We start from the raw sequence: 25647 nt of genomic DNA, 5'->3' as shown, positions 1-25647 counted from the left end.
AAATTAGGCCAGGCGCAGGGGCTCACACCTGTAATCTCAGCACTTTGGGAGGCCGAGGCAGGCGGATCATGAGGTCAGGAGATCGAGATCACCCTGGCTAACACGGTGAAACCCCGTCTCTACTAAAAAATAGAAAAAATTAGCCAGGCGTGGTGGCAGGTGTCTGTAGTCCCAGCTACTCAGGAGGCTGAGGCTGGAGAATGGCGTGAACCTGGGAGGCGGAGCTTGCAGTGAGCCGAGATCGCGCCACTGCACTCCAGTCTGGGCGACAGAGTGAGACTCCATCTCAAAAAATAAATAAATAAAATTTAAAAATGAGCCAGGTGTGGTGGTGGGCGGGTGTAATCCCAGCTACTCTGGAGAATGAGGCAGGAGAATCACTTGAACCCAGGAGGTGGAGGTTGCAGTGAACCAATATCGCACCACTGTACTCCAGCCTGGGTGACAGAGCAAGACTCCGTCTCCAAAAAAAAAAAAAAAAAAAGAAAGGGAAGGGAAAAGGGATGGAGGGGAGGGGAGGGGAGGGGGAAAGAGAAAGAAAGAAAATGTTCAAGGTAACAAGAGGCATGGAATTATTTTTAAAAACACATACTAATCATTAAAGAAGCTATATAACCAAACAGCCTACACCAGAAAGACACAGCTGATGAATAATATAAACACAGGAAATTTAAGGACAATTGTATTTAACAGTGTTATACAATGCAGTATTACTCAAAGTGTGGTCCCAGTCTGCATGAAGTACAGAAATAGAGTAAGCTTTTGAGAACATAGCAACTTGACTGAGTAATTTCATATCTGTTAACTCTAATAATAGCTAAAATAAAGGCCCATAAAACATAAGCCACTAGTAATTTATTTGCATTGTGTTTTAAAAGTATTGTTCTGCCACAGGTTGGAGGAAAAAAAACAAAAAGCAAAAAACAAATCTAGTCCTACACAGCGACAGTTTGAGAAGTAATTAGTTGTGTTAACTAAAGGTAGAAAGAATATTCAAGACTGCCTTTTTGGGGAGGGAGGGAAAGTCAGAACCAGCCCATCTGGAGGCTGACCTGAACACTCCTCCTAATTTATCTAGCCTGAATAGTCTCACCTACATATGGGGCTTTTCTTGCTTTAAAAGGATGTGGAATGCAGCTATACTAAGAAAAAAAGGATACAAAACTTCATATACCTTATAGAACATGGAACACCACACTTGTAGCTGCAAATATTTTGCTAGCATTTTTTTATTATATATAATACATATCAAATATATGGCATTATATGTTATGTATAATCTACATGTATATAGTTTTTTATGATATATATACATATATACGTGTGTGTATATATACACATATATGTGTGTGTATATATATTTTTATATAGATTATATATTTTTTTTTATTTTTTTTTTAAAGTAAGACAAGGTCTCACTATGTTGCCCAGGCTGCCCTCGAACTCCTGGGCTCAAGCAGACCTCCCACTTCAGCCTCCCAAAGTGTTGAGATTATAGGCATGAGCTACCAGCACCCCACCAACATTTTCATCTCCCAATTTTACAACAGATCCCTAAGGACAAGTGTTCTCTATTCACTTCAATCTCTCAAGTCCTGCCTAGAATGGAACAGATGCTCAATAAATATGTGAGGGCTAGATGAAAGAAAATGATGCTGTTACAGAAATGCAACTGCAGTGTCATCCCAATCTCAAGTTCCCAGCAGCCAGGAGATCCCTGTTGACACTACTCACAAGTGCTGACAACAAAATGCCTAAGAGTGGATGGTCATCATTCGACTGCGCCCTTGAAAAGAAATATCTCTTGACAATCTTTTGTAAGAAATTAAGTCAAGCAGTATGCCACACATTCAGACGCAAGGAACTTCAGAATTCTGAAAGACAGGGTACAGAATCTCTAATTCTCTCATTCCAGGAGAATCTCTGATTTTATACTGTGCACCTTTATTTCACATTAAATAAGCTCTTTGCTGAATGGCAGTCAAATGCCATCAAATATGAAATGGTTACAGATGTTGAATTTCTAGCAGCTTTCTGAATCTGATTTCAGAACATATTTTAGAAACCATATGACAATTTGTCTCATGTCTGCAGTCATTTCCCTTTGTAGTATTTCAAATTCAGCTGGTTATTTTTTTCCCAAAATCCAAATTTTATGTTCCTCTCACCCAGATGTTTAGACGCAGGAGAATTTGCAGAGTTCCCCATCCACATCTGAGACTCTATTTCTTAATTTAAATTTACTGGTATTTTCCTTGGCTGAGCATGGTGGCTCACGATTGTAATCCCAACACTTTGGGAGGCCAAGGTGGGTGGATCACTTGAGGTCAGCAGTCCAAGACCAGTCTGGCCAACATGGTAAAACTCTGTCTCTACTAAAATACAAAGAAATTAGCCGGGCATGGTGGTGCACGCCTGTAGTCCCAGCTACTCAGGAGGCTGGGGCAGAAGAACTGCTTGAACCTGGGAGGCAGAGGTTGCAGTGAACCGAGATGGTGCCACTGCACTCCAGCCTGAGTGACAGAGAGAGGCTCTGTCTCAAAAAAATAAAAATAAATAAAATAAATTTATTGGTATTTTCCATCATAGTCAAAGGCTGGTATTAGGCAAAGGGTATGCACCATCAGAAGAATCAATAAACCCTTTGGGAGGCCAAGACCAGTGGATAACCTAAGGCTGCGAGTTCCAGACCAGCCTGGCCAACATGGTGAAACCTCATCTCTACTTCAAATACAAAAATAGCTGTGCGTGGTAGCAGGCACCTGTAATCCCAGCTACTTGGAAGGCTAAGGCACGAGAATTGCTTGAACCCTGGAGGCAGAGGTTGCAGTGAGCTGAGATCATGCCACTGCACTCCAGCCTGGGCAACAGAGCAAGACTCTGTTTCAAAAAATTAAAAAATAATAAAAGAAGAACCAATAAGGTTATTAGGCTGGAAGAATTCACATTTCTGCCATGCAGAAATATTTGTTGCATGCCTCTAAATACTATCTGTTCTATACAGATGTGACTTCCAAATTCCTATATCCAACTCTCTCCCTTGAGCTTCAGACATATGTCCAATACCTGACATCTGTGTTGGAACCTCATGGGCATTTCACATTCAGCTCAATGTGCCGTGGAAGACTTGGCTTGTCCCTGTGTCCTACTTCCCTCCTTGAGCCTTCTATATCCCAGTAAGGGAGCCTCCATATCCCTCTTCCATTTGCTCCAAAACTCATCCTTAATTCCTTGCTTGCCCTCATTCCTCACAGCCTGAAACTCTGGAAATTTTAATTCTGAAACATATCTGAACTCCATACATTTTCTCCCAATGCCACTGTAGTTTCAGCCACCATCCCCTCTTCCCTGGATGGCTGGCTGCCTTCTCATTGGTCTTTCCCCATCTCTTGCCCATCTACAATGCACTCTTCCCACAGCAATCTTCTAAAAATATAGACCTGATTATGTCACTCCACAGTGTGACAGTTTGGTGACTTTTTATGGCATTTCATGTCAAATCTTAAAAATCCCTTAACACAGTCTTTAACGTCATCCCTAATCTCAACCCTACCTTCCTCTCCAACCCCATATCATTCTCCTCTCCTGATTGCTTGCTGCATCCTAGCCACGCTAATTCCCTTTTGATTCATAAACACTTCCACCTTTTTTCCACTTCACATGTTTGTACATACTATCTCTATCTAGACTGCTCTGCCCCCAACGGATCCCAGAAATGTTTCTTTATCATCCAAAGTCCAGCCCACCTGTCTCCTCTGGAGAGCTGTCCTTTCCAACCACCTCAAGGAGCCACCCACACCCTCTACTGTCTATCACATCCACACTCACCTCCTTTACTCTGTATTCCTCACTGTAAGCAGCTCTGTGAACCAGAAACTCACCTCCTGCTCACTGACGCATCCTCAGCACCTCTGGCTGTTTCTCAAACATATTAGGAACTGAACAAGTATTTCTAAATGAATGCAGAAAGGACAGGATGAATGAATCTGCAAGACATATTTAACCTTTGCTCAAACAAATGCTATCATTTTAGTTGGACATATGAACAATGGGCATCAATAAACACAAACTGTGGTAGAATTATACGCAACACTAAACTCCTGACCTCTTAACAAATAATCATATTAGAAGACATAGAAGAAAAAGAAAACACAGAAATCTGACAAAATGGAGACAGGTGTGGTGGCTCGCACGAACAACACAGGAAGATGGCTTGAGCCCAGGAGGTCAAGATCAACCTGAACAACACAGTGAGATCTGCCCCCATCTCAAAAAAACCTTTAAGCTAATTTCCCTGTCACTCAAGAAAATTTTTTTTGTTTAATTAGCCAAGCGTGCAGTGGCACACACATGTAGTCTCAGCTACGTGGGAGGCTGAGGCAGGAGGATCACCTGATCCCAGATGTTTGAGGCCGCAGTGAGCTATGGCTGCACCACCGCACTCCAGCCTGGGTGACAGAGACCTTGTCAAAGAAAGGAAATAAAGAAGAAAATAAAATGAAAGAGGATATAGGAAAAAAAGAGAGAAAAAGAGCGAGGGAGGAAGGGAGACAGATCTGAGAAAATGAAATAGAGTTACAATCCACATTTTCACTAACCAAACTGGCTTCCTTCTCCAACTGCAATCAACAATCAAAGTATTAGTTATTTGGGGCCAGGGAGAAGCCCAAGTAAGTGGAAAGAGATCTGTAAATATGGGAGGCATATTCAATCTCTCTCTTTTTAAAAATGGGGACACCACCATGAACCTTGCAGGGCTGATGTAAGATGTGACTAAATCCTACTACAATGTGTAGCACACAAGGTGGAAAAAGATTTCTTAGTTATAATAGTTGACTTATTCTGCAATGACAGGATCAAAGGATACAGGCTCTGCCTATTTTCTTCTTTTCCTATAAAATCCAGAAGGAAAAAAAAAATGGTCCTGCTATTTTCTATATGATTCCTATCCTTTTTTATGAATGAATGGCATGATGTTGTTTAGCATTTAAAATGACTTCTCCAAAATTATTCAGAAGCTGTTAATGAAGAAGAAGCAACCAAGAGTCATCTGCCCTCCTCCTCTTTTTGGTTTTTTTTTTTTTTTGGGGGGGGAGGGTTTCTAGGGGGAAGAGCTAATAGATACAGTCCTTATTTGATTCCCAAATACTGAAAATATAAACTGAGATCTTTGCTACTTTTCTGTTTCAGAAGAACATATGTTTTAATAGTGTACTGAGAATCCTCAAATTCTAAGATACGGAAAATGAACAATGTATTTCTTATAACAACTATCTCTGGGCACCAATTATACACCATGCTCTCTATAAATTCATAGAAATAAAAAATAAGTGAAGCTGATTACCTATAGAAACTCATTTCATAACACAAATATCTAGGATAGCCTGGTTTGTTTGCTCACTCGTTTTTAAATCCTCAAGCCAGGTGCAGTGACTCACACCTGTAATCTAAGCACTTTTGGGAGGCTGAGGGAGGAGGATCATTTAAGCCCAGATGCTAGAGGCTGCAGTGAGCTAGATCAGGTCACTGCACTCCAGCCTGGGTGACAGACCAAGACCCATCTTAAATAAACAAACAAAAAGCCAGGCATGGTGATGCACATTGTGGTCCAAGCTACTCAGGCGGCTGAAGTGCAAGTCCAGGAGATAGAGGTTGCAGAGATTGCATCACTGCACTCCAGCCTGGGTGACAGAGCGAGGGCCTGTCTCGAAGAAAAACAAAAAAACAAAACAAAACAAAACAAAAAACCTTAGAAGTTGTTATTAAAAGAATGAAGAGCCTAATTTGACAATGGTGGTGGTGGTAATGGTGGCCGACAATGGCAACCACAATTAACATTTCCTGGGACCTTATTTTTGCCAAGCACAAAACCTTAATGTGAATTCTAAGGCTTAATCTTAAACTTAACCTCATAATGAAATTATGTCCTTTGCAGCCACATAGATGGAGCTGGAAGCCAATACCCTAAGTGAAATAACTCTGACACAGAAAGGTGAGTACCACATATTCTCATTCATAAGTGGAAGCTAAACAATGGGCACACATGGTCATAAAGATGGAAACCATGGACACTGGCGACTCCAAAAGTGGGAAGGCACGGAAGGAAGCAAGGCTTGCAAAACTATTTACCGGGTACTACATTTACAGTTTAGGTGATGAGTTCACCGAGGCTCAAATCCCATCATCACCCAATATACCTATGTAATATAACTACACATGTATCTCCTGAATCTGAAATTTAAAAACAAACAAACCAACAAAAAACTTGTAAGATAGGTACTATGATTATACCCCATTTACAGATGGGAAAACTGAGGTAAGAGAAGTCATGTAAAGACAGCGTGAAGCCGGGATTCAAATGCAGGCAGTGTGGCTCCACAACCCACCATACGAGATGCCTAGCACTTCCAAAGCAACAGAAAAGCACAGTGCGGCACACCAAGTTATCAAACCCCAGCATGGGTTTGGTATAACTGAAAGAGTGAGAGCCTCTGTCCCCTGACTCACTGGGTGGCCCCAGATAAGCAAAGTCTTGAGGGCTTTCGCTAAAAGGACTGAGGCCCAGGCCATCTTCTGCAGGCTGACCCCAAAGCTCCTACTGCTCATGAAGACCCTCACTTCTCATGCAGGAGGCCTGCCCCCCTCCCAACTCCCTTTCACTAACACCTCACTGCTCTACCTGTACCATACCTGGGCCCTGTGCTCCCACAAACTGATGAACTGTGGTCAAACCAGTGGCCACAAAACACTTAAATGCTGGGAAGTAATCCTTCTGAATTAATTAACCATTTGGTGCTCTGCTTGGCAGCAAATTTAAATATTTGCTTCTTTACACTCTAAAATAAGTTTACTTAGGAGGAAATGAATAAAGTCATCTAGTTAATGAAGTCAATTTATACAAGTTATTTCATTTCCAGGTTATCAAAATCTTTAAATCATTCAGTTCCTAGGCCAATTCATACTAAAGGTCAAAAAAAAGATGTTTCTATTCTAAGCTATATTTATAACTAAATCTAATGCTTCTTTCTTACTGGAATTAAGCAGAAGCAGAATATGGAGCGGACAGTGAAAACAAAAACAAAACAGTGAACCACGCACACTGTCCTCAGAGATGACCAGTACTGACACTTTTTGGTCTACCCCTCAAACTTTTTCCAATGTACATAATTATTTGCACTAAAATTAGGCCATATTTGGTACATTGGTTTAAACTGATTTTTAACAAATTTATATTGGATTCACAGATTTATCTATGGTTAGTCACAAATATCCAGCTGCCTAACTAACAGCTTCTAGACACTCAAACTCACAGAAGGCAACACTGAACCTAATCTCCCATCCCCAGTCTGGCAACCTTGCAGCAGTCCCTACCTTGGTGAATGCCCCACCATCTCCACCCAGCCCAATCGCCATCAATTTCAACCTCCATCCACCCTGCAGGAGCCACACACCTCCTGCATTCGAATCCTGGTTCCACAAAACCTGCTGACTGGCCTCTGCCTTTCATGCTGCCTCCTCATTCATTCTTCACACAGCCATCTGGGGGATATTTCTCCAATGTAAACCACATCACTTAACACCCACTGGTCTTTCACTTACATGTCTACAAGACTTTGCCTTGCTCATATATATATATACACACACACATACATACATGTATATATACACATATATATATACACACACATGCATATATACACACACATTGTATAGTAGCATTAAGCTCAATGCCTGGTACACAATAGGTGCTCAGTAAACTGAATTACCTAAAAATATTAGTCTGATTTTCTTGCAAAGGAAATTATTCCATATGCTGTCTTTTAAATTATTCAAGCACTCTGGTTTGAAAAACTTCTCTTAATAACCTTTGAGAAGGGGAGGGAGGCCACTTAGCTTTCATTCAACATTGAAACTAGGTTTTCATTTATCCCATTTAATCTTAATCTCAAGTATTCATCAAAAGACGGTAGGGTACGTAGTTATGAATAAGTAAATTATTCCTTTTGATTAAGACAACAGAAAGCACATTTCCTAAGTTTTTCATTATACTGTTTTCTGTAAGTAGGATTTATGATAAGGTATGCCTTCAGAAATCACTGCTTCTTTAAAACATGTATTTCCCCAAGATGAAAAGATTAAGATGCCTGCATTAAAAGCACATTCTCCTGGGCTACATCCACTTCACCTGAGGGAAGACAAGGAATAGAGATTCAACAACTCACCTACCTGATCAGCAAAAAACAGTATGCTGGTCACCATGTAACACCCTAGGCAGACATCATAATTCATGTTAACTTATGGAAATTAAGCCACAGTGTGCACAAAGGAAAAAACTCAGAGTAAATCAGTGGCTGAAATATCCTAAGGGAGTTAACAACTTAATGCACGATTCCCGCAATCATTTTATTTATTTATTTTTATTTTTATTTTTATTTTTGAGACAGAGTCTCACTTTGTCGCCCAGGCTAGAGCACAGTGGGGCAATCTCGGCTCACTGTAACCTCCGCCTCCTGGCCCTACATGATTCTCATGCCTCAGCCTCTCAAGTAACTGGGACGACAGGCATGCATGACCAAACCCGGCTAATTTTTGTATTTTTAGTAGAGGCAGGGTTTCAGCATGTTGGCCAGGCTGGTCTTGAACTCCCGATCTCAGGTGATTTGTCCACCTCAGCCTCCCAAAGTGCTGGGATTACAGGCGTGAACCACTGTGCCCGGCCCATAATATTTTAATAATTTGGCAAAATGTCAATTGAGAAAACTGAGACTGAGATGCTAAGAGTAAACACGACATCACTGTTCCCTTACCGGAAAGCAGAAACACAGAGAAAGGACAAACAAAACAAAGTACCGTTTTACACTCAAAGTAGATCTAGAGTATTCTACACCTTAGAAAATCAAACCTACTCCAAGGGGCCAGGGCAATCTAAAATAGCACCATTTGAACAAATTTGGGTAAATCCTGGAAATGAGAACTGTATGGGCACTAACAGAAAACTTCCTCAGTGCTGTGCCCTGAACGCTAATAATTAAAGGATAATGAGGAAAATCAGGGGTAATAAGTACTTGACTTTAGTTTTCTTTTGCTATCATTTAAAATATTGTCTCTTCCCCTCCATAAAAAACAAAGTTTTTAACAATGTTACAAATTCACAATGACCAAGTATAAAATTTGCATCTTCGAGAGCATCTTCCCTACTACAGAGGCACAGCCATTACAGTTGTGGTTTCGTAACTTAGTGAGCCTAAACACCAGCAGGAGGGGGACTGTAAAATGCACATGCCCAGGCCCCTTCACAGAGAGCCTAATTCCCAGGCTAGGTATCTACATTTTGAACATGCATCCAGGGGATATTCACAAAACAGGACATTTTTTTAGATAAATGTTATGTAAGACAGGTATAATGCTCGTTCTTTTTTCCTTAAACCAAAAAGCAAAACAAGTGTCAAAATCCTCACTCGGAGTAGCTGCCAAAAATAGTTGAAAACACTCCAAGATGATTAAATCAGGATTGAATGTCAGAGCCACGGAAAAAAGCCGTGCGACCGACTGCATCACGCAATCTCTCAGTCTGAATGATGCATCCAGCCATGCCTGTGAATCTGGGTGTTGTGAGTCTAAGCTACTAATCATATTTCTTATAGTTTCAACTTACAATGGGCACTTAATCTAGGAATGTCACTCAACAATATTTACATCAATTATGCATATATTTTAAAGTATTTCTGAACAAATAAAAAACAGCTTTAAAAGCTAATCTATGGTATAATGTGCTCCAGCATTTTTCTGTTTGGAAACCGATTTCAATCAACATGATATAGAATTGTCTAAAGCGTTATTTCACCTATTGATGTTTAAAATATTTTTCTCAGGTTAAAGGACATTTTAATTTGTACAGGAAACATGATAAAAGACTCTAGAAAATATATATTTTTATCATCAAATTCACAGAAGGATACAAAATCTAAAATCTAAAATGTCATTTATTAAGATTGTATGATTTTAATATGCCACTATTTAAAAATACCAAGCATAGTTTGCCTTTTGCTTGGTTTTGTGTATAATCTAACAGTTAATTGTGTTGAAACAAGAGTGCATGACTTTCAGTTGCTGAATAACACATTATTCACTAAAGATCCAAACTAACATCATCCACCTTAACCTCACTGATTTTTACATTTTATTTTTATTTATTTATTTATGAGACGGAGTCATGCTATGTCACCCAGGCTGGAGTGCAGTGGAATGATCTCAGCTCACTGCAACCTCTGTTTCCTGGGTTCAAGCAATTCTCCTGTCTCAGCCTCCCAAGTAGCTGGGAGTACATGCATGTGCCACCACACCCAGCTAATTTTTGTATTTTTAGTAGAGATGGGGTTTCACCATGTTGGCCAGGCTTGTCCTGAACTCCTGACCTCAAGTGATCTGCCCACCTCAGCCTCCCAAAGTGCTGGGATTACAGGTGTGAGCCAGCATGCCTGGATGGCCTCACTGATTTTTATAACACCCCAATGACTGCAGAATACATTATTTTCAAGTACCCATAAAATGTCCACCAAAAAGGCCATATGCTGGACCAAAAAATAAGTCTCCATACATTTCAAAAGACTTTGCATTCAAAAGACTTTACAAAAATCATTGTGCTGAACATCTACATCATGATGTTCTACTGGCTCAACACATAAACTCTGAGGGCATCTAATGTCGGCTGGAGTGCAGGGGGATGAATGGAAACAGTAATTGGTACTGCATAACCCTTCAGGCCTTACTACATTGTGCTACACATAAATGAGTCCATTGAGTTCAGTATTCTCAGAAGCACTGAGATCGTACAGCCCCATAAATCCTACTTGTGCAACAACCAAACTTCCACAACAGGTTATTCCAAGCCACACACCAAAGCCAAGCATATCCCAGAAAACATGTTATAAGCCACGCCTCACTTGCTCTATGGAAAGGCACAAAGTCAAAGTGTAAAGCAGGATGGCACCACCCTGAGGGAAAGCTTGCATCTGTAAAAATAAAAAGAAAATGTGGTGAAGAAACAGGCGTGCTCATCCCAGCTGTTCAGAGAACAGAGAGTACCAAAGGGACAAGTGTACAAGTGAGCACAGCAGCTGGCTCCATAGTCACCTAAGTGTTCACAGCAAGTACAACGAGACTGTACATGAATCCATACATCAAAACACAGCCGGGAGCAGTGGCTCATGCCTGCAGTCCCAGCACTTTGGGAGGCAAAGGCAGGAGGAGTGCTTGAGCCCACGAGTTTGATACAAGCCTTGGCAACATAGTGAGATCCTATCTCTACAAAAATGTTTAAATAAATTAGCTAGGCATTGTCCAGTATGCCTATAGTCCCAACTACTCAAGAGGCTAAGGTGGCACCCAAATAGGAAGAGAGGAAGTCAAACTATCCCTGTTTGCAGATGATATGGTAAACCCCACAGTCTCCGCCCAAAAGCTCCTGGATCTGATAAACAACTTCAGCAAAGTTTCAGGATGCAAAACCAATGTATAAAAATCAGTAGCATTCCTACACACCAACAATATCTGAACTAAGAGCCAAATCAAAAACACAATCCCATTCACAACAGCCACAAAAAGAGTAACATGCCTAGGAATACAGCTAACCAAAGACAAGATATCTACAATGAGAATTTAAAAATACTGCTCAAAGAAACCAGATATGGTACAAACAAATGGAAAAATGTTCCATGCTCTTGGATTGAAACAACAAATATTGTTAAAATGGCCACACTGCCCAAAGAAATTTACAGATCCAATGCTACCCCTATCAAACTACCAATGATATTCTTCACAGAATTAGAAAAAAAAAAAAAAATTAATTCACATGGAACTGAAAAAGAGCCTGAATAGCCAAGCCAATCCTAAGAAAAAAGAACAAAGCTGGAGGCATCACATTACCCAACTTTAAACTATAGTACAAAGCTACAGTAACCAAAACAGCATGGTACTGGTACAAAAACACACACACAGACCCATGGAACAGAACAGAGAGCCCAGATGTAATGTCACACACCTACAACCATCTGATCTTTGACAAAGCTGACAAAAACAAACAATGGGGAAAGGACACCCCATTCAATAAATGGTGTTGGGATAACTGGCTAGCCATATGCTGAATATTGACACTGAACCCTTTCCTTACACTACACATAAATATCAATTCAAAGGGCTGGGCACAGTGGCTCACGCCTGTAATCCCAGCACCTCGGGAGGCCAAGGTAGGCTCAGGATCACTTGAGGTCAGGAGTTCGAGACCAGCATGGCCACCATGGTGAAATCCCATCTCTACTAAGAATACAAAAATTAGCCAGGCATGGTGATGCGTGCCTGTAATCCCAGCTACTCGGGAGGCTGAGGCAGGAGAATCACTTGAACCTGGGAGGCAGAGGTTGCAGTGAGCTGAGATCGCACCATTGCACTCCAGCCTGGGTGATAAGAGCGAGACTTCACCTCAAAAAAAAAAAAAAAAAAAAAAATCAATTCAAGATAGATTAAAGAATTAAACATAAAATCTAAAACTATAAAAACCCTGGAAGATAACCTAGGAAATACCATTCTGACTACAGGTCCTGGACAAGACTTCATGATGAAAACAGCAAAAAATTTACAACAAAAACAAAAATTGAAAAATGGGACCTAATTAAACTAAAAACCTTCTGCAGAGCAAAAGAAAATATCAACAGAGTAAACAGACAACCTACAGAACAGGAGAAAATATTAGCAAATTATGCATCCAACAAAGGGTGAATATACACCATCTATAAAGAACTTGGCAAACTAACAAGCATAAAACAACCCCATTAAAAAGTGGGCAAAGAGGCCAGGCGTGGTGGCTTACGCCTGTAATCCTAGCACTTTGGGAGGCCCAAGGTGGGTGGATCACATGAGGTCAGGAGTTTGAGACCAGCCTGGCCAACATGGCAAAAACCTGTATCTACTAAAAATACAAAAATTAGCTGGGCATGGTGGTGGGCACCTGTAATCCCAGCTACTCGGGAGGCTGAGGCCAGAGAATCGCTTAAACCCAGGGAACGGAGGTTGCAATGAGCTGAGATGGCACCACTTCACTCCAGTTTGGGCGAAAGAGCAAGATTCCATCTCAAAAAAAAAAGGGGGGGGGGGGGCAAAGAACAAGAACAGACACTTTTCAAAAGAATACATACACATGGCCAATAAGCTTATGAAAAAAAGTTCAACATTACTATCAGAGAAACACAAATCAAAACCACAATGAGACATCACCTACACCAGTCAGAGTGGCTATTATTAAGTCAAACAATACATCCGTGTGGTGTGAGAAATCTGAAGGAAAAAAATAAAAGTCAAAAAATAACAGGTGCTGGCAAGGGTGAGGAGAAAAGGGAATGTTTATACATTGCTGGTGGGAATGTAAATTAGTTCAGCCATCGTGGAATGCAGTGTGGCAATTTCTCAATGAATTTAAACAGAGTTATCATTCAACCCAGCAATCCCATTACTATGTATATATCCAAAGAAATTGTTCTGCCATAAAGACACATGCACACATATGTTCATCACAACACTATTCACAATAGCAAAGACATGGAATCAACCTAAATGCATATCAGTGGTAGACTGGATAAAGAAAAAATGGTACAAACATATCATGGAATACCAAGCAGCCGTAAAAAAGACCAAGGTTATGTTTTTTGCAACAACATGAATGGAGCTGGAGGCTATTATTCCTAAGTGAACTAACATGGGAAGAGAAAATCAAATAATGCATGATCTCACATGAACATAAAAAGGAAAATAACAGACAGCAGGGCCTATTTGAAGAGGGAGAGGATCAAAAAATTAGTCTACTGGGTACTATGTTTATTACCTGGGTGACAAAATAATCTGTATACCAAACCCCCATGACACTCAGTTTACCTATATAACAAACCTGCACATGTGCCCCTGAATCTAGAATACAACTCTTTTTAAAATAAAAGGCTGAGGCAGGAAAATCACTTGAGCCTGGGAGGTTGAGGCTGCAGTGAGCTATGATTATGCCACTGCACTCCAGCCTGGGTGACAGCTTGGGTCTCTAAATCAGTAAATTAAATTTAAACAAAAGACTACACAGCCATGTTGGCATAGCTATGGTTCATGGTCACAGAAATATATATATGCTAACCTCAAAAAAAAAAAAAAAAAAAACTACTATTCAAGTTTCTTTGTTTAAAAGAAAAAGACTGTGTCTCTATCTATCTGAAGAAAGGGAAGAGTCAGGATGAAAACCTCAAACAACAGTGATAAGCTCTCAGCAACAGCAGGATGGCAGGCGATTAGTTCCTTTGTATGTTTCTGCATTTTCCAATTTTTCCTCACACGGAGTTGTGCTATTTTTACATAGGAAGTAACAACAAGAGAGGGACCGAGAAAGAGAGGGAGGAGAGAAGACCAAAAAAAAAAAAAAAAAGAAGGAAGAAGGAGGGAGAAGAGGAAGACATTAAAAGATTGATACATTAATTCATCCCTTTCTAACATTCTGGTGGAAAAAGAGCACCTGTTTAAATTCTTCATAAATCTCTGTAGTTGCCTTAAATGTTGGAATTGAGCCACACAATAAATGAAAGATGGTACTCTTCAAGTGGACTGCAGAAAAGGATTTCAGAGTTACCCTAAGCCTGGCTCACTCAAAAGCCCAAGAAGGAGAAATGACACCAAGAAAAATAGCATCAGAACATAAGTCGGCAGAAAACTTCTGCATTTTTTGATACAATGTATTCCTGGCGCACAGGAGCCACATGGGACAAATTCCACAGTGACAGGTGCAACAGTGAATCTAATCTTCCAAATTTACACAATATTTGGTATTTGATGTTTTTTTGTCTTACTTGAAATTTTAGGCCGGGCGCGGTGGCTCAAGCCTGTAATCCCAGCACTTTGGGAGGCCGAGACGGGCGGATCACGAGGTCAGGAGATCAAGACCATCCTGGCTAACACGGTGAAACCCCGTCTCTACTAAAAAAAAATACAAAAAAAAAAAAAAACTAGCCAGGCGAGGTGGCGGGCGCCTGTAGTCCCAGCTACTCAGGAGGCTGAGGCAGGAGAATGGCGTGAACCCGGGAGGCGGAGCTTGCAGTGAGCTGAGATCTGGCCACTGCACTCCAGCCTGGGCGACAGAGCGAGACTCCGTCTCAAAAAAAAAAAAAAAAAAAAAATTTAAGATATGCACCAACTCTCAGCCAGGCATGATGCTGTCAGGAATATAGCTGTGAGCAAGACACAACAGCTGTGTGCACCCAGCTCACGGCTGAGGGAAAGAAAAGCAGGCTGGCAGGGAGAGGGCCAGCAACCAGAGGGAGCCCCAGTAGGAAGCAGAGTGAGTATCTGGGTGATCTTACCATCTTCTGACCTCGTGAGGTAACCTAGCTGGTTGAATATCCTGTGCTACTGCCATGAGGTTTTAGGAGACAGTCAACCAGGTCGCTGCCTCCATACAACCATGCTGATGTAACTATGTATGTGGCTATGAGCCCTTCTGCCAAATACAAAAGCAGTGGCCAGGGCTGGGTGCGGTGGCTCATGTCTGTAATCCCAGCACTTTGGGTGGCCAAACCAGGCAGATCATGAGGTCAGGAGTTTGAGACCAGCCTGACCAACACGGTGAAACCATGTCTCTACTAAAAATACAAAAATTAGCCGGGCATGGTAGCGCACGCCTATAATCCCAGCTATTCAAGAGGCTGAGACAGGAGAATCGCTTGAACCCAGGAGGCGGAGGCTGCAGTGAGCTGAGCTCATGCCACTGCATTCCAGTCTGGGCAACAAAGCGAGACTCTGTCTCAAAAAAAAAAAAAAAAAAGAGCCAAACATCCTGTCAGGCATTCTCAAAACGATGAACATTCCTCCTCCCCCTCCTCTTACTCTTCCTTATTCCTCTCAAGAGTACAGAAAAAAAGTGGGGTAGTGGGAGGGAACACGGAAGAGCAGTAGGTGGAAACGTCCAGGAGCCAAACTCACATACCACAGTAAAGACTGGGGAAGCACACACAGGGCATCAGAGCACTGACAGAGAAAAGGCTGAGCTTCCTGAGACCCAGGCCCTGCATGGGAGAGGCTGCCCAGGACACAAATGGCGCATCACACAGCAAGGCCGAGCTTCCTAAGGGCCAGGCCCCACACAGGGGAGGCTGCCTGGGACACACTCGCCCATCGCACAGGAACACGGTGCACCGCACAGGCCGCTGTTGGGATCAATCTTCTCTGGGCCAACACTGGGAACAGAATGCAGAACGGCTGTACACTGTATATACGGAGATGATAAGGACAGGCCCGAGTTGTGAAGAAAGATGTTATGTTTGGTTAAATTAAGGTGGAATATGGCATAGAAATCTTTTTGTGATATTTCCATTGTAAAAGCTGTAGTTTTAAAACCCCAAAATCTAGTGTTAAGTCCCAGGTATCAAGAAAATCATTATACCTTGGTATTCAAGACAGTGAAGATTCATGACACTTATCACAAAAGAAAATATACTAGAGTGGGTGGCCCAAACATAATTTAAAGTATGTGTCTAAAACAGAAAGGAAAAGAATCGCACCCGGTCCCCAGCCCTGAAAAGAAAAAAAAAAATGCATTCAAAAAGGTTCCCCAGGACTTGAACTCACTCTGTCTTTATCGTCTGCTACATCACAGAGAATGTCATCAAGGTCTAGTATTCCTCCATCTCCATGTTCCAAGCGATGCACTTGTATCCAGTAGTTTGGGTCCTATACGAAAGAACAGAAACAGTGAGTATAGCAAGTTAGCATCACCAAAAGGGAATTAGACATTTCAAACCATGATAACTTCCTGCCCATAAAAAGGAATCAACCCCATATCAACAATACTGCAATTGATTAAAAATTCAGGCAGCACCCTAAGTTTGGTATTGAGTCACTGCTCCTTTTATGGAGTGACTCATACACACTCTTCCCTTTGGCTCTGATGCTGATACTCTATTATAATAGAACTGCACAAACCAGCAATATGTGCTGCAGAAGAAATATTGATTTCTCTAAAACATACTACATTTCCTACTGCCCAATATATGAAATACTTATCATACTTATTAATCCCCCCAGTGCAATCTACAGAAATATTCTAATAAGCAAACAGCACATATTATGTGTCTGAAGAATTCGTATTTTTGCTTATCTGCATAAAGTAGTTTGCACAACTTGGTGGCTCAAAGTGTTTCTTACAAACAGGTCTAAAGATAGGGACACAGAAGGTGCTGACAAGACCAGTGAACAAAGCACATCCTGTGTGGTTTGAGTTTCTTTATACAGAGACAAAATCTCACACACACACACACATCAAAATGCCTAAACACACACACACACACACACACACACACACACACAAATTTTCAGTGGTTATCCTGCAGTGGGATTGGGGAGAATGAAAAAAAAAAGGACATATTTTAAATTTTATACACTTTTATATGGTGTATGCATATTTTAAAATCCTTAAAACTCTGCTTTCAAATTATCTGAAGAAGGAATACTGTTGTGTGTTTCTGAACTTCTACATCACTCTCACATACATGTTCAAATGAAAATATACTAAATTGTATGTTTCACCATTCCCTACTGCTTTTGCTATCCAAAAGTTCAAGTTAATCCTCCATTCTTCAAACCTAAAAGGTGATGTTTGGTACAGTTCTTTCCTAAAGCAAAGATTGCAAGAAGGAGGCAAACGATTAATGAGACTTCAAATACAGATTCCTGGACCCTACTACAGATCTACTGACCAAGACCCTGGAGAAGGGGTGCGGGGAGAATCCATATGCTTAAGAAGTTCTCCAAGTCCATCTCTAACAAAGCATGCCTAAGAATCACTAAAATGGAATGCTTATTTTAAAAATGCAGAATGATCAATCCTTGTCACTTTTTAACCAGCACAGCAAGTAACTCAGACCTTAATCCTCAAAGTTAGTAAGCATTACCATTAAAACCATTATGCAAGTAACAGAGTTCCTCTGAACCCTCATCTATCTGGACCTCTATAAAAGGAATCATTTATATAGAACGCTGACAGTTAAGTTTGTAAAACACACACACACACACACACACACACACCCCTTGGCATCCTCTTCATTTGTGGGGCCTATTCTGACTGCACATGAATCCCAATTACAATATCATCCAAGAGTCCTTGGGACACCTGCCACTGAGACAGCTCCAGAATTTGTCATGTCCAGATGTGTTGAATCCCCAAAGAATGAAGTCCCAAAACCATTTACTAATGGTAAATGGTATTTCCTCTTCAAGGAAAATTGGAAATAATGTCCTGGGGGTGAATAAGGAAGAGGTGCCCCCTGGCCACTTAGAATAGCCACATCCTGCCCACCTCTTCCCACCAAGCAAGCTCAAGGGTGAACCAATCAACTTAAATATCAACTTTCATTTCTAAAATACTTCCACACACACAAGCACACCGACCTCCAAAATGTGGCTTACGAAAACATTCTTTAAGCCTCCTGATCCTGTTCACTCCCTCCAGATGAGATCATTATCTGCAGCCTTTATATAATATTTGTAGCCACCCCTTGGAAATAAATCCCCACCTAAGGACTTTCTCAACCTCATAACTTCATCCCTCAGAACCTGCTACATTTCTACCTTTTCCCCAGCATTTTCCCTTTCACAGCCTGTTAGGCCCTGCACAACTTCCCCCCAACTCCGTGCCCAAGGCCTCCAATGCCTAGACCCCACCTTACCCTCCAGGCCAGCCCTGTCCGTTCATCAAGACTTCTCAGGCATCCTCTTCTCCAAGAGCTTTTCCTGACCATCACACCTCCAAAGCAGATCAGCAGTCGAACTCCAGCCCACTGTTTCCTTTTGTTTATAGACAGAGTCTCGCTCTGTCATCCAAGCTGGAGTACAATGGTGCAATCATAGCTCACTGCAGCCTCCAACTCCTGGGCTCAAGCAATCCTCCCACCTCAGTCTCCCAAAGTGCTGGGATGATTAGGCATGAGCCACAGAGCCCAGCCTGTCCCACTGTTAATGTTCCTAAAAACCACAATCGCATGGAAGATAGCAGTCAGGTGTCAAGCTCCAGCCTTTAAAGGCTGTGAACTATTTTTACACACGCCGCACAAAACCTTTCGTTGACACTACTTTGCCTTCCAGTTATTATACCAATTCTCTGATGATCTTCACAGCAAAATTTTTTAAAGAATTGTCCATACTTGCTTCAAGCGTGTTTCCTCCCATAACCCCATTCCAATCAGGCTTCCTCTTCCATCACATCCACAACAGCCTCCACAATGCTTAACACAAAAGTCTGTTGTCTGTCCTCATCTTATTTGGTCTATCAGCAGAATTTGTTACCCCCTCTTTGAAATACTCTATAAACTTGACTTACAATCCTCCAACTAACTGATCAAGGCTTTTCTAATTTTGAGAGTCAACAGTTGACTACTGCCTCTGGAGGGGTCCTGACTCAACAGTCAGCTATGCCAAGCAGTCATGATAACATCATGCCAAGGCAAATATCAGGCTGCCACTTACTAAATGCCACTCCACAAAAATGTGCTGAACGGATATGACTTTTTGAAAAGAACCGAGCAGGAGATCAACAGTAACCCCAACAGAGCATGCTGCATTGAAAAAAAAAAAAAAAAAAACATGTAAAATTGACCTCCTCCCACAAGAGTTTAAAAACCAGGAAGGATATTTTTGCCACTGAGAAATACAACTCCTTAGAACAGTGGTCTCTTGGGAGATTTTAACTGGCAGCTTTCATAACATAATTCTCTTTCAATGAACAGGGGACTTGCTTTATTTTTAAGGGAAGAGTCCAGTATCCAATAGAGAAAAAGTTAGAGCATACTTACTGATTCGACTTTGTAGTAGTTTGCATTAAAAGTTTAAAATAATAACGGTAGGAATCTTTGCTGTCCAGTCCATAGACACTTAGAAAAGTAGCTGAGCAAAAAATTGTGATAAGGTCTGGCATGATGGCTCATCCCTGTAATCCCAGAACTTTAGAAGGCCAAGGCATAGTGACCCACACCTGCAGTCCCAGCTAAGTGGGAGACTGAGGCAGGGGGATCCCTTGAGCACAAGAGTTCAAGGCTGCAGTGAGCTGTGAATACACCACTGCACTCCAGCCTGGGCAACAGAGTGAGGCCCCATCTCTTAGGGGGAAGATAAAAGTTATGATAAGCCACTTTTCATACTACCAATAAACTCTAATTCTACAATAATTGCATCAGTCATTGGGTGAATAAACGAACATGACACAACATTCAATTAAAAAAGAAGAAGGTTTCTCATTCAGGATATGTCCATTTAAAATAACAAAAGACTTTAACAATAATTGTGTATTATGACAACCAAAACTCCATCATACACAGCAATAAATGAGGAGCAGAGTTCATCCATCAAATAGATGATCAAGCAGTGAATGTCCCCATGGGGCAAGGCTTGCAAGGATAGGTCCAAACCCACAGAAGAAACCTGGAGACAAAACCACATGAAGAATCACTGCTCTTATTCAGATAAAGAACATGACCTTCACCTGGCCTAGTGCTAGAGAGAACATTTCCGAAGACTAAGTTGGAATGTAAGCAGAGGTAACCCTACAAGATGCAAGTTGCAAGGAATGCTGAGGCCCACTCTACTCCAGGATGTGGTAAGAGAGAACAGCTCAAAGTCTTAAGGACAGACTACTTCCTAACCTACGATTCTATAAACAGCATCGTTATCCTATGCAACAAGTTAATGAGCTTTCGTGAGTTATGACATGTATAATGCATAGGCTTCACATATTACCTGCATGTGCAAATTTCAAGAAAAGTATCTGCAACTAGAAATAGCACCCTACTTTTGCATTAACCATGGCATACAGCAATGGTCAATATCCTGTCTAACTTAAGACCAGAAAAAGATCACTGAAAAAAATCTATGTTGATAAAAAAAATTTGAGTATTTACTACATGCAAAGCATTGCATGAAGGCAAAGAAACAATCATCACCCATCATCAGAAATTAAAATATATCTGACAGGCCAGGCACAGTGGCTCACACCTATAATCCCAGCGCTTTGGGAGGCCGAGGCAGGCGGATCACCTGAGGTCAGGAGTTAGAGACCAACCCGGCCAACATGATGAAACCCTGTCTCTACAGAAAGCACAAAAATTAGCCAGGCATGGTGGCGTGCACCTGTAGTCCCAGCTCCTCCTTCTCCTGTAGTCCCAGGAGAATCACTTGAACCCGGGAAGCAGAGGTTGCAGTGAGCTGAGATCACACCACTGCACTCCAGCCTGGGCAACAGAGCGAGACTCCATCTCAAAAATAAAATAAAATTTATCTGACAAAACATAAACAAGTCATAAAAAAGAGGTAGACCATGAGTTCAAGGAAAACTACACCAAAAAAAAAAAAAAAAATGTTTTGTGAACTCAGGAAGGAAAGATCACTCTCACTTGGAAAGGTCAGTTTATGGGGAGGTTTTAGCAGAGTCGGCTCTTAACAAATGAGTAGACCAGAGGGACAGGGCACAAGAGGAGGACCCTGAGCAGGGGGAAGGGTGTGAGCAGCAGGGAAGAGAGGCAGAGGTGATTCAGAACGCTGTGAACACAAAGATAAAAATGAAAGGGTAAAAACATCATCTCAAAAAGACACACTTTTATTTTTATTTCCTCCTGAAAGCCCACTGAAACCACAATACACATGTGGGGATTTTGTTGTTGTCGTTTGTTTTTTCCAAGCATAATCCCACAAAAACAAAGAGAACAGAGGGAAATGAGGGAAACAGTTTTTGGAAGCTGAGAAGCAGATGGCCCAGAGACAACACATTTTGCAGAACTAAGAAATGGAACCCCAAGGTAACTGTGGGGAAAGCCAGGAAGTAGCAAGACTCCCCCCACAGAGCCGGTAAGAGGCTCTGGAATGGGGAGAACCAAGAAAGTCAGAACACAGGAACAGAGATGGGAAAAGGCTAGGCATGGTACTTTATGCCTGTACTCCCAGCACTTTGGGAGGCAGGGGCAGGAGGATCACTCAAGCCCAGGAGTTCCAGACCAGTCTAAGGAACATAGTGAGGCCCCATCTCTACAAAAAACTGGAAAAATCACCGAGGTGTGGTGGTGTGCGCCTGTGCCTACAGACCAGCTACTTGGGAGGCTAAGGTGGAGGATCTCTTGAGCCCAGGGGTTCGAGGCTGCAGTGTGCTTGTCTCTAAAATATAATAATAAAACAATTTTGGCTGGGCGTGGTGGCTCATACCTGTAATCCTAGCACTTTGGGAGGCCAAGGTGGGTGGATCACTTGAGGTCAAGAGTTCGAAACCAGCCTGGCCAACATGGTGAAACTCTGTCTCTACTAAAAATACAAAAAAATTAGCTGGGCATGGTGGCGGGCGCCTGTAATCCCAGTTACTCAGGAGGCTGAGGCAGGAGAATCGCTTGAACCCAGGAGGTGGAGGCTGCAGTGAGCCAAGATCATGCCACCGCACTCCAGCCTGGGCAACAGAGCAACACTCCATCTCAAAATAACAATAATAATAATAATAATAAAATTTCAATATTAAAAAAAAAGAGCCAGGCATGACAGTACATACCTGTAGTCCCAGCCACCTAGGAGGCTGAGGTGGGAGGATCACCTGACCCTGGGGAATTTGAGGATGCAGTGAGCCATGACTGCATCACTGCATTCCAGCTGGGTACAGTAAGACCGTGTCTCAGAAAAAATAATAATAATAAATTAAAATAATAATAAATTTAAAAGATGGGAGGAAAAATAAGAAAATTGTCTGAAAGTCTGTAGTAATTAAAGCCCCAGCTTCCCAGTGCTTCCAGAGAGCACAGTGGCTGCCCCTCCCAGCCCCTGGCAGTTCACTGCAGCCTCAGATAGCAGGTCTGGGCTGAGAAACTAGAGGAGGAACAACTGTAGAGGTGCCTTGTTAAAAATGAGAGGAGCTAAGTGAATATTTATGTACTGATTGTAGAAAAATCCAGACCTCTGCTTCCACTTGCTCTCAGAATGCCAGCCAGGGCTTATTCCTGCCAGGCTAAAGGTGGGAAGATCTTTCCCTGGGCCTCTGTCCATCTAAAGAGAAAAGGCAGGGGGGGAATCTGGCCCAGTCCAGGGACCCCCCCCCCCAGTGAAGCTCACTCACAGTGTATGCCCTTGCCTGAACTCAGTGTTCTCAAGTTACCATTAGTGCCTTAAGTCAGAACCAACCATGGAGAGACAGACTTTTTTTTTCTTTTTTTTTTGAGACGGAGTCTTGCTCAGTCGCCCAGGCTGGAGTGCGGTGGCGCGATCTCGGCTCACTGCAAGCTCCGCCTCCCGGGTTCTCACCATTCTCCTGCCTCAGCCTCCCAAGTAGCTGGGACTACAGGCGCCCGCCACTACGCCCGGCTAGTTTTTTGTATTTTTAGTAGAGACGGGGTTTCACTGTGTTAGCCAGAATGGTCTCGATCACCTGACCTCGTGATCCGCCCGTCTCGGCTTCCCAAAGTGCTGGGATTACAGGCTTGAGCCACCGCGCCCGGCCAGAGACAGACTTTTAAGAACATCCCAAGGATGGAAGAGAGAACAAAACAAATAGTAAACACAACTTGAAAGAACCAGAGACTGTATAAAAAGATGCTATTAAAAATCCATCACTGATATTCTAAGAGAGGTCAGATGATGGTACATCCAGGTTGCAGAGGAAGATGAGAAGGGAGGAAAGCAAGAAAGGAAGAAACGTGCTGAGGGATAATTTTTTTTAAAAAAAAAGTATTTTGGAATTAAAATATGAAAAACAGGCCAGGCACAGTGGTTCATCCCTGTACTCCCAGTGCTTTGGAGGCCAAGGCGTGTGAACTGCTTGAGGCCAGGAGTTCAAGGCCAGTCCAGGCAACACAGCAAGATCCCATCCATACAAAAATAAAATAAAATAAAAAAATAAAAATAAGCCAGGTGTGGTAGCATGCACCTACAGTCCCAGCTACTCAGGAGGCTGAGGCAGAAAGATTGCTTGAGCCCAGGAGTTCAAGGCTATGGTGAGCTATGACTGGGCCGCTGCACTCTAGCCTGTGTGACAGACACTCTGTCTAAAAAACTAAACAAAATCCTAAAAATGAAGAGCTCAATAAGAAAATTAAGAGAAGTTAAAAATATCTCCCCTAGGAAGTTGGAAAAAAAAAGAAGAAGAAGATAAAAAAGGCTAATAAAATTAGACCAGTCAAGTAAGTCAAGCAACTGAATAACAGGAGTCCTAGAAAAAGAGAATTGGGAAAACAGAGAAATGACCAAAAACAATTTCAAGTTAATTCCCCAAAATGACATATGTTTCCACATTAAAAAGTTCCATAGAGACCCCAACACAACGTATAAAAGCAGACATACACCAAGGCACATCAGAACACAGAAGAAAAACAGAAGACTGGTGGCAGGTAGGGAAGGAGAACGTCCAGAAAATAAAGCACAGGCCACAGTGAGGGATAAGGAGTCACAGCAATACTGGAATCTAGACAATCATCTACCAGTGACTTCAAAATTCCCACAAGAAATAGTTCCCTATCCTAGAATTCCATTTCTTGCCCCAATACCAGTAAAGTACGAAAGTAGAAAAAAGACAATTTTTAGAAATGCAACGTTTCCAAAAACATTACCCCCTTTGTAACTGGAAGGTGTGTTCCAACAAAATAAGGCAATAAACCATGAATGAGAAAGACATAGCATATGAAAACGGGAGACATAACACAGAAGACAGCTCCCGGGACGATGGTGAAGGTGGAGTGAAGGTGGATGCCAGATTCCAGGACGTCAGCTGCAAACCTGGAGCAGAGTGACCAGTCCAGACACCCCAAATGTGGCCTCTTCAAGATAGCACTGAAAGAGTACCCAGCGCAACTAAACACAGCAAGACACAATTTTAACAACTGGCTAAAGCTGAGGCTCATTAGTTATAAATATACAGAAGACCAACCAAAGGAAAAAACATTCTTCATTCAGGAAAAACCCAAAAGTTGTGAAGGAAAGAAAAGGTGATCAAGGTATCATACATGGTTCAGCTATAAGCAGCTTTAATAGTAAAAATAATGTGAGCCTAGACTATGTAATCAAATTTGTAACAAAGCGGTCTAAAAAGTCTGTGAGAGAGAGGAGAAACGCAGACACAAACACACACAAAGAGACAGAGATCCTAGAAGTGGCTACCTGTGAGTGGGGACATAGCACACTTAGGGTAGTGAAATAGGGTTAAACCTTCCATGTTAACTCAACAAATGATGACAAACCAAAAGAAAAAAGAAAGAGATAAGCAATTTACATAAAAATATAAAAGTAAACATCAAAAGAACCAGGAGCGGCCGGGCGCGGTGGCTCACGCCTGTAATCCCAGCACTTTGGGAGGCCGAGGCGGGTGGATCACGAGGTCAGGAGATCGAGACCATCCTGGCGAACATGGTGAAACCCCGTCTCTACTAAAAATGCAAAAAATTAGCCGGGCGAGGCGGCGGGCGCCTGTAGTCCCAGCTACTCGGGAGGCTGAGGCAGGAGAATGGCGTGAACCCGGGAGGCGGAGCTTGCAGTGAGCCGAGATCGCGCCACTGCACTCCAGCCTGGGCGACTAAGCGAGACTCTGTCTCAAAAAAAAAAAAAAAAAAAAAAAAAAAAAAA

At 42.0% G+C, this 25647-nt stretch overlaps 1 protein-coding gene across 11 annotated transcripts in view; it reads right to left on the bottom strand.

The window, feature by feature from the left end:
* The window catches only part of PARD3 (par-3 family cell polarity regulator), a 720507-nt gene that overhangs the window by 577542 nt on the left and 117318 nt on the right, over nt 1-25647 (bottom strand). For all 11 annotated transcript variants that reach the window (XM_025396019.1, XM_025396023.1, XM_025396022.1 and 8 more), the window contains exon 2: nt 16648-16749. In XM_025396019.1, the coding sequence (XP_025251804.1) occupies nt 16648-16749 (102 nt within the window). The remainder of the gene's footprint in view (nt 1-16647; nt 16750-25647) is intronic.

This window comes from Theropithecus gelada, chromosome 9, assembly GCF_003255815.1.
Source record: "Theropithecus gelada isolate Dixy chromosome 9, Tgel_1.0, whole genome shotgun sequence".
NCBI lineage: Eukaryota > Metazoa > Chordata > Mammalia > Primates > Cercopithecidae > Theropithecus > Theropithecus gelada.
The sequence above is the reverse complement of the archived record's forward strand: the minus strand, read 5'-3'. Positions and strand labels throughout refer to the sequence as shown.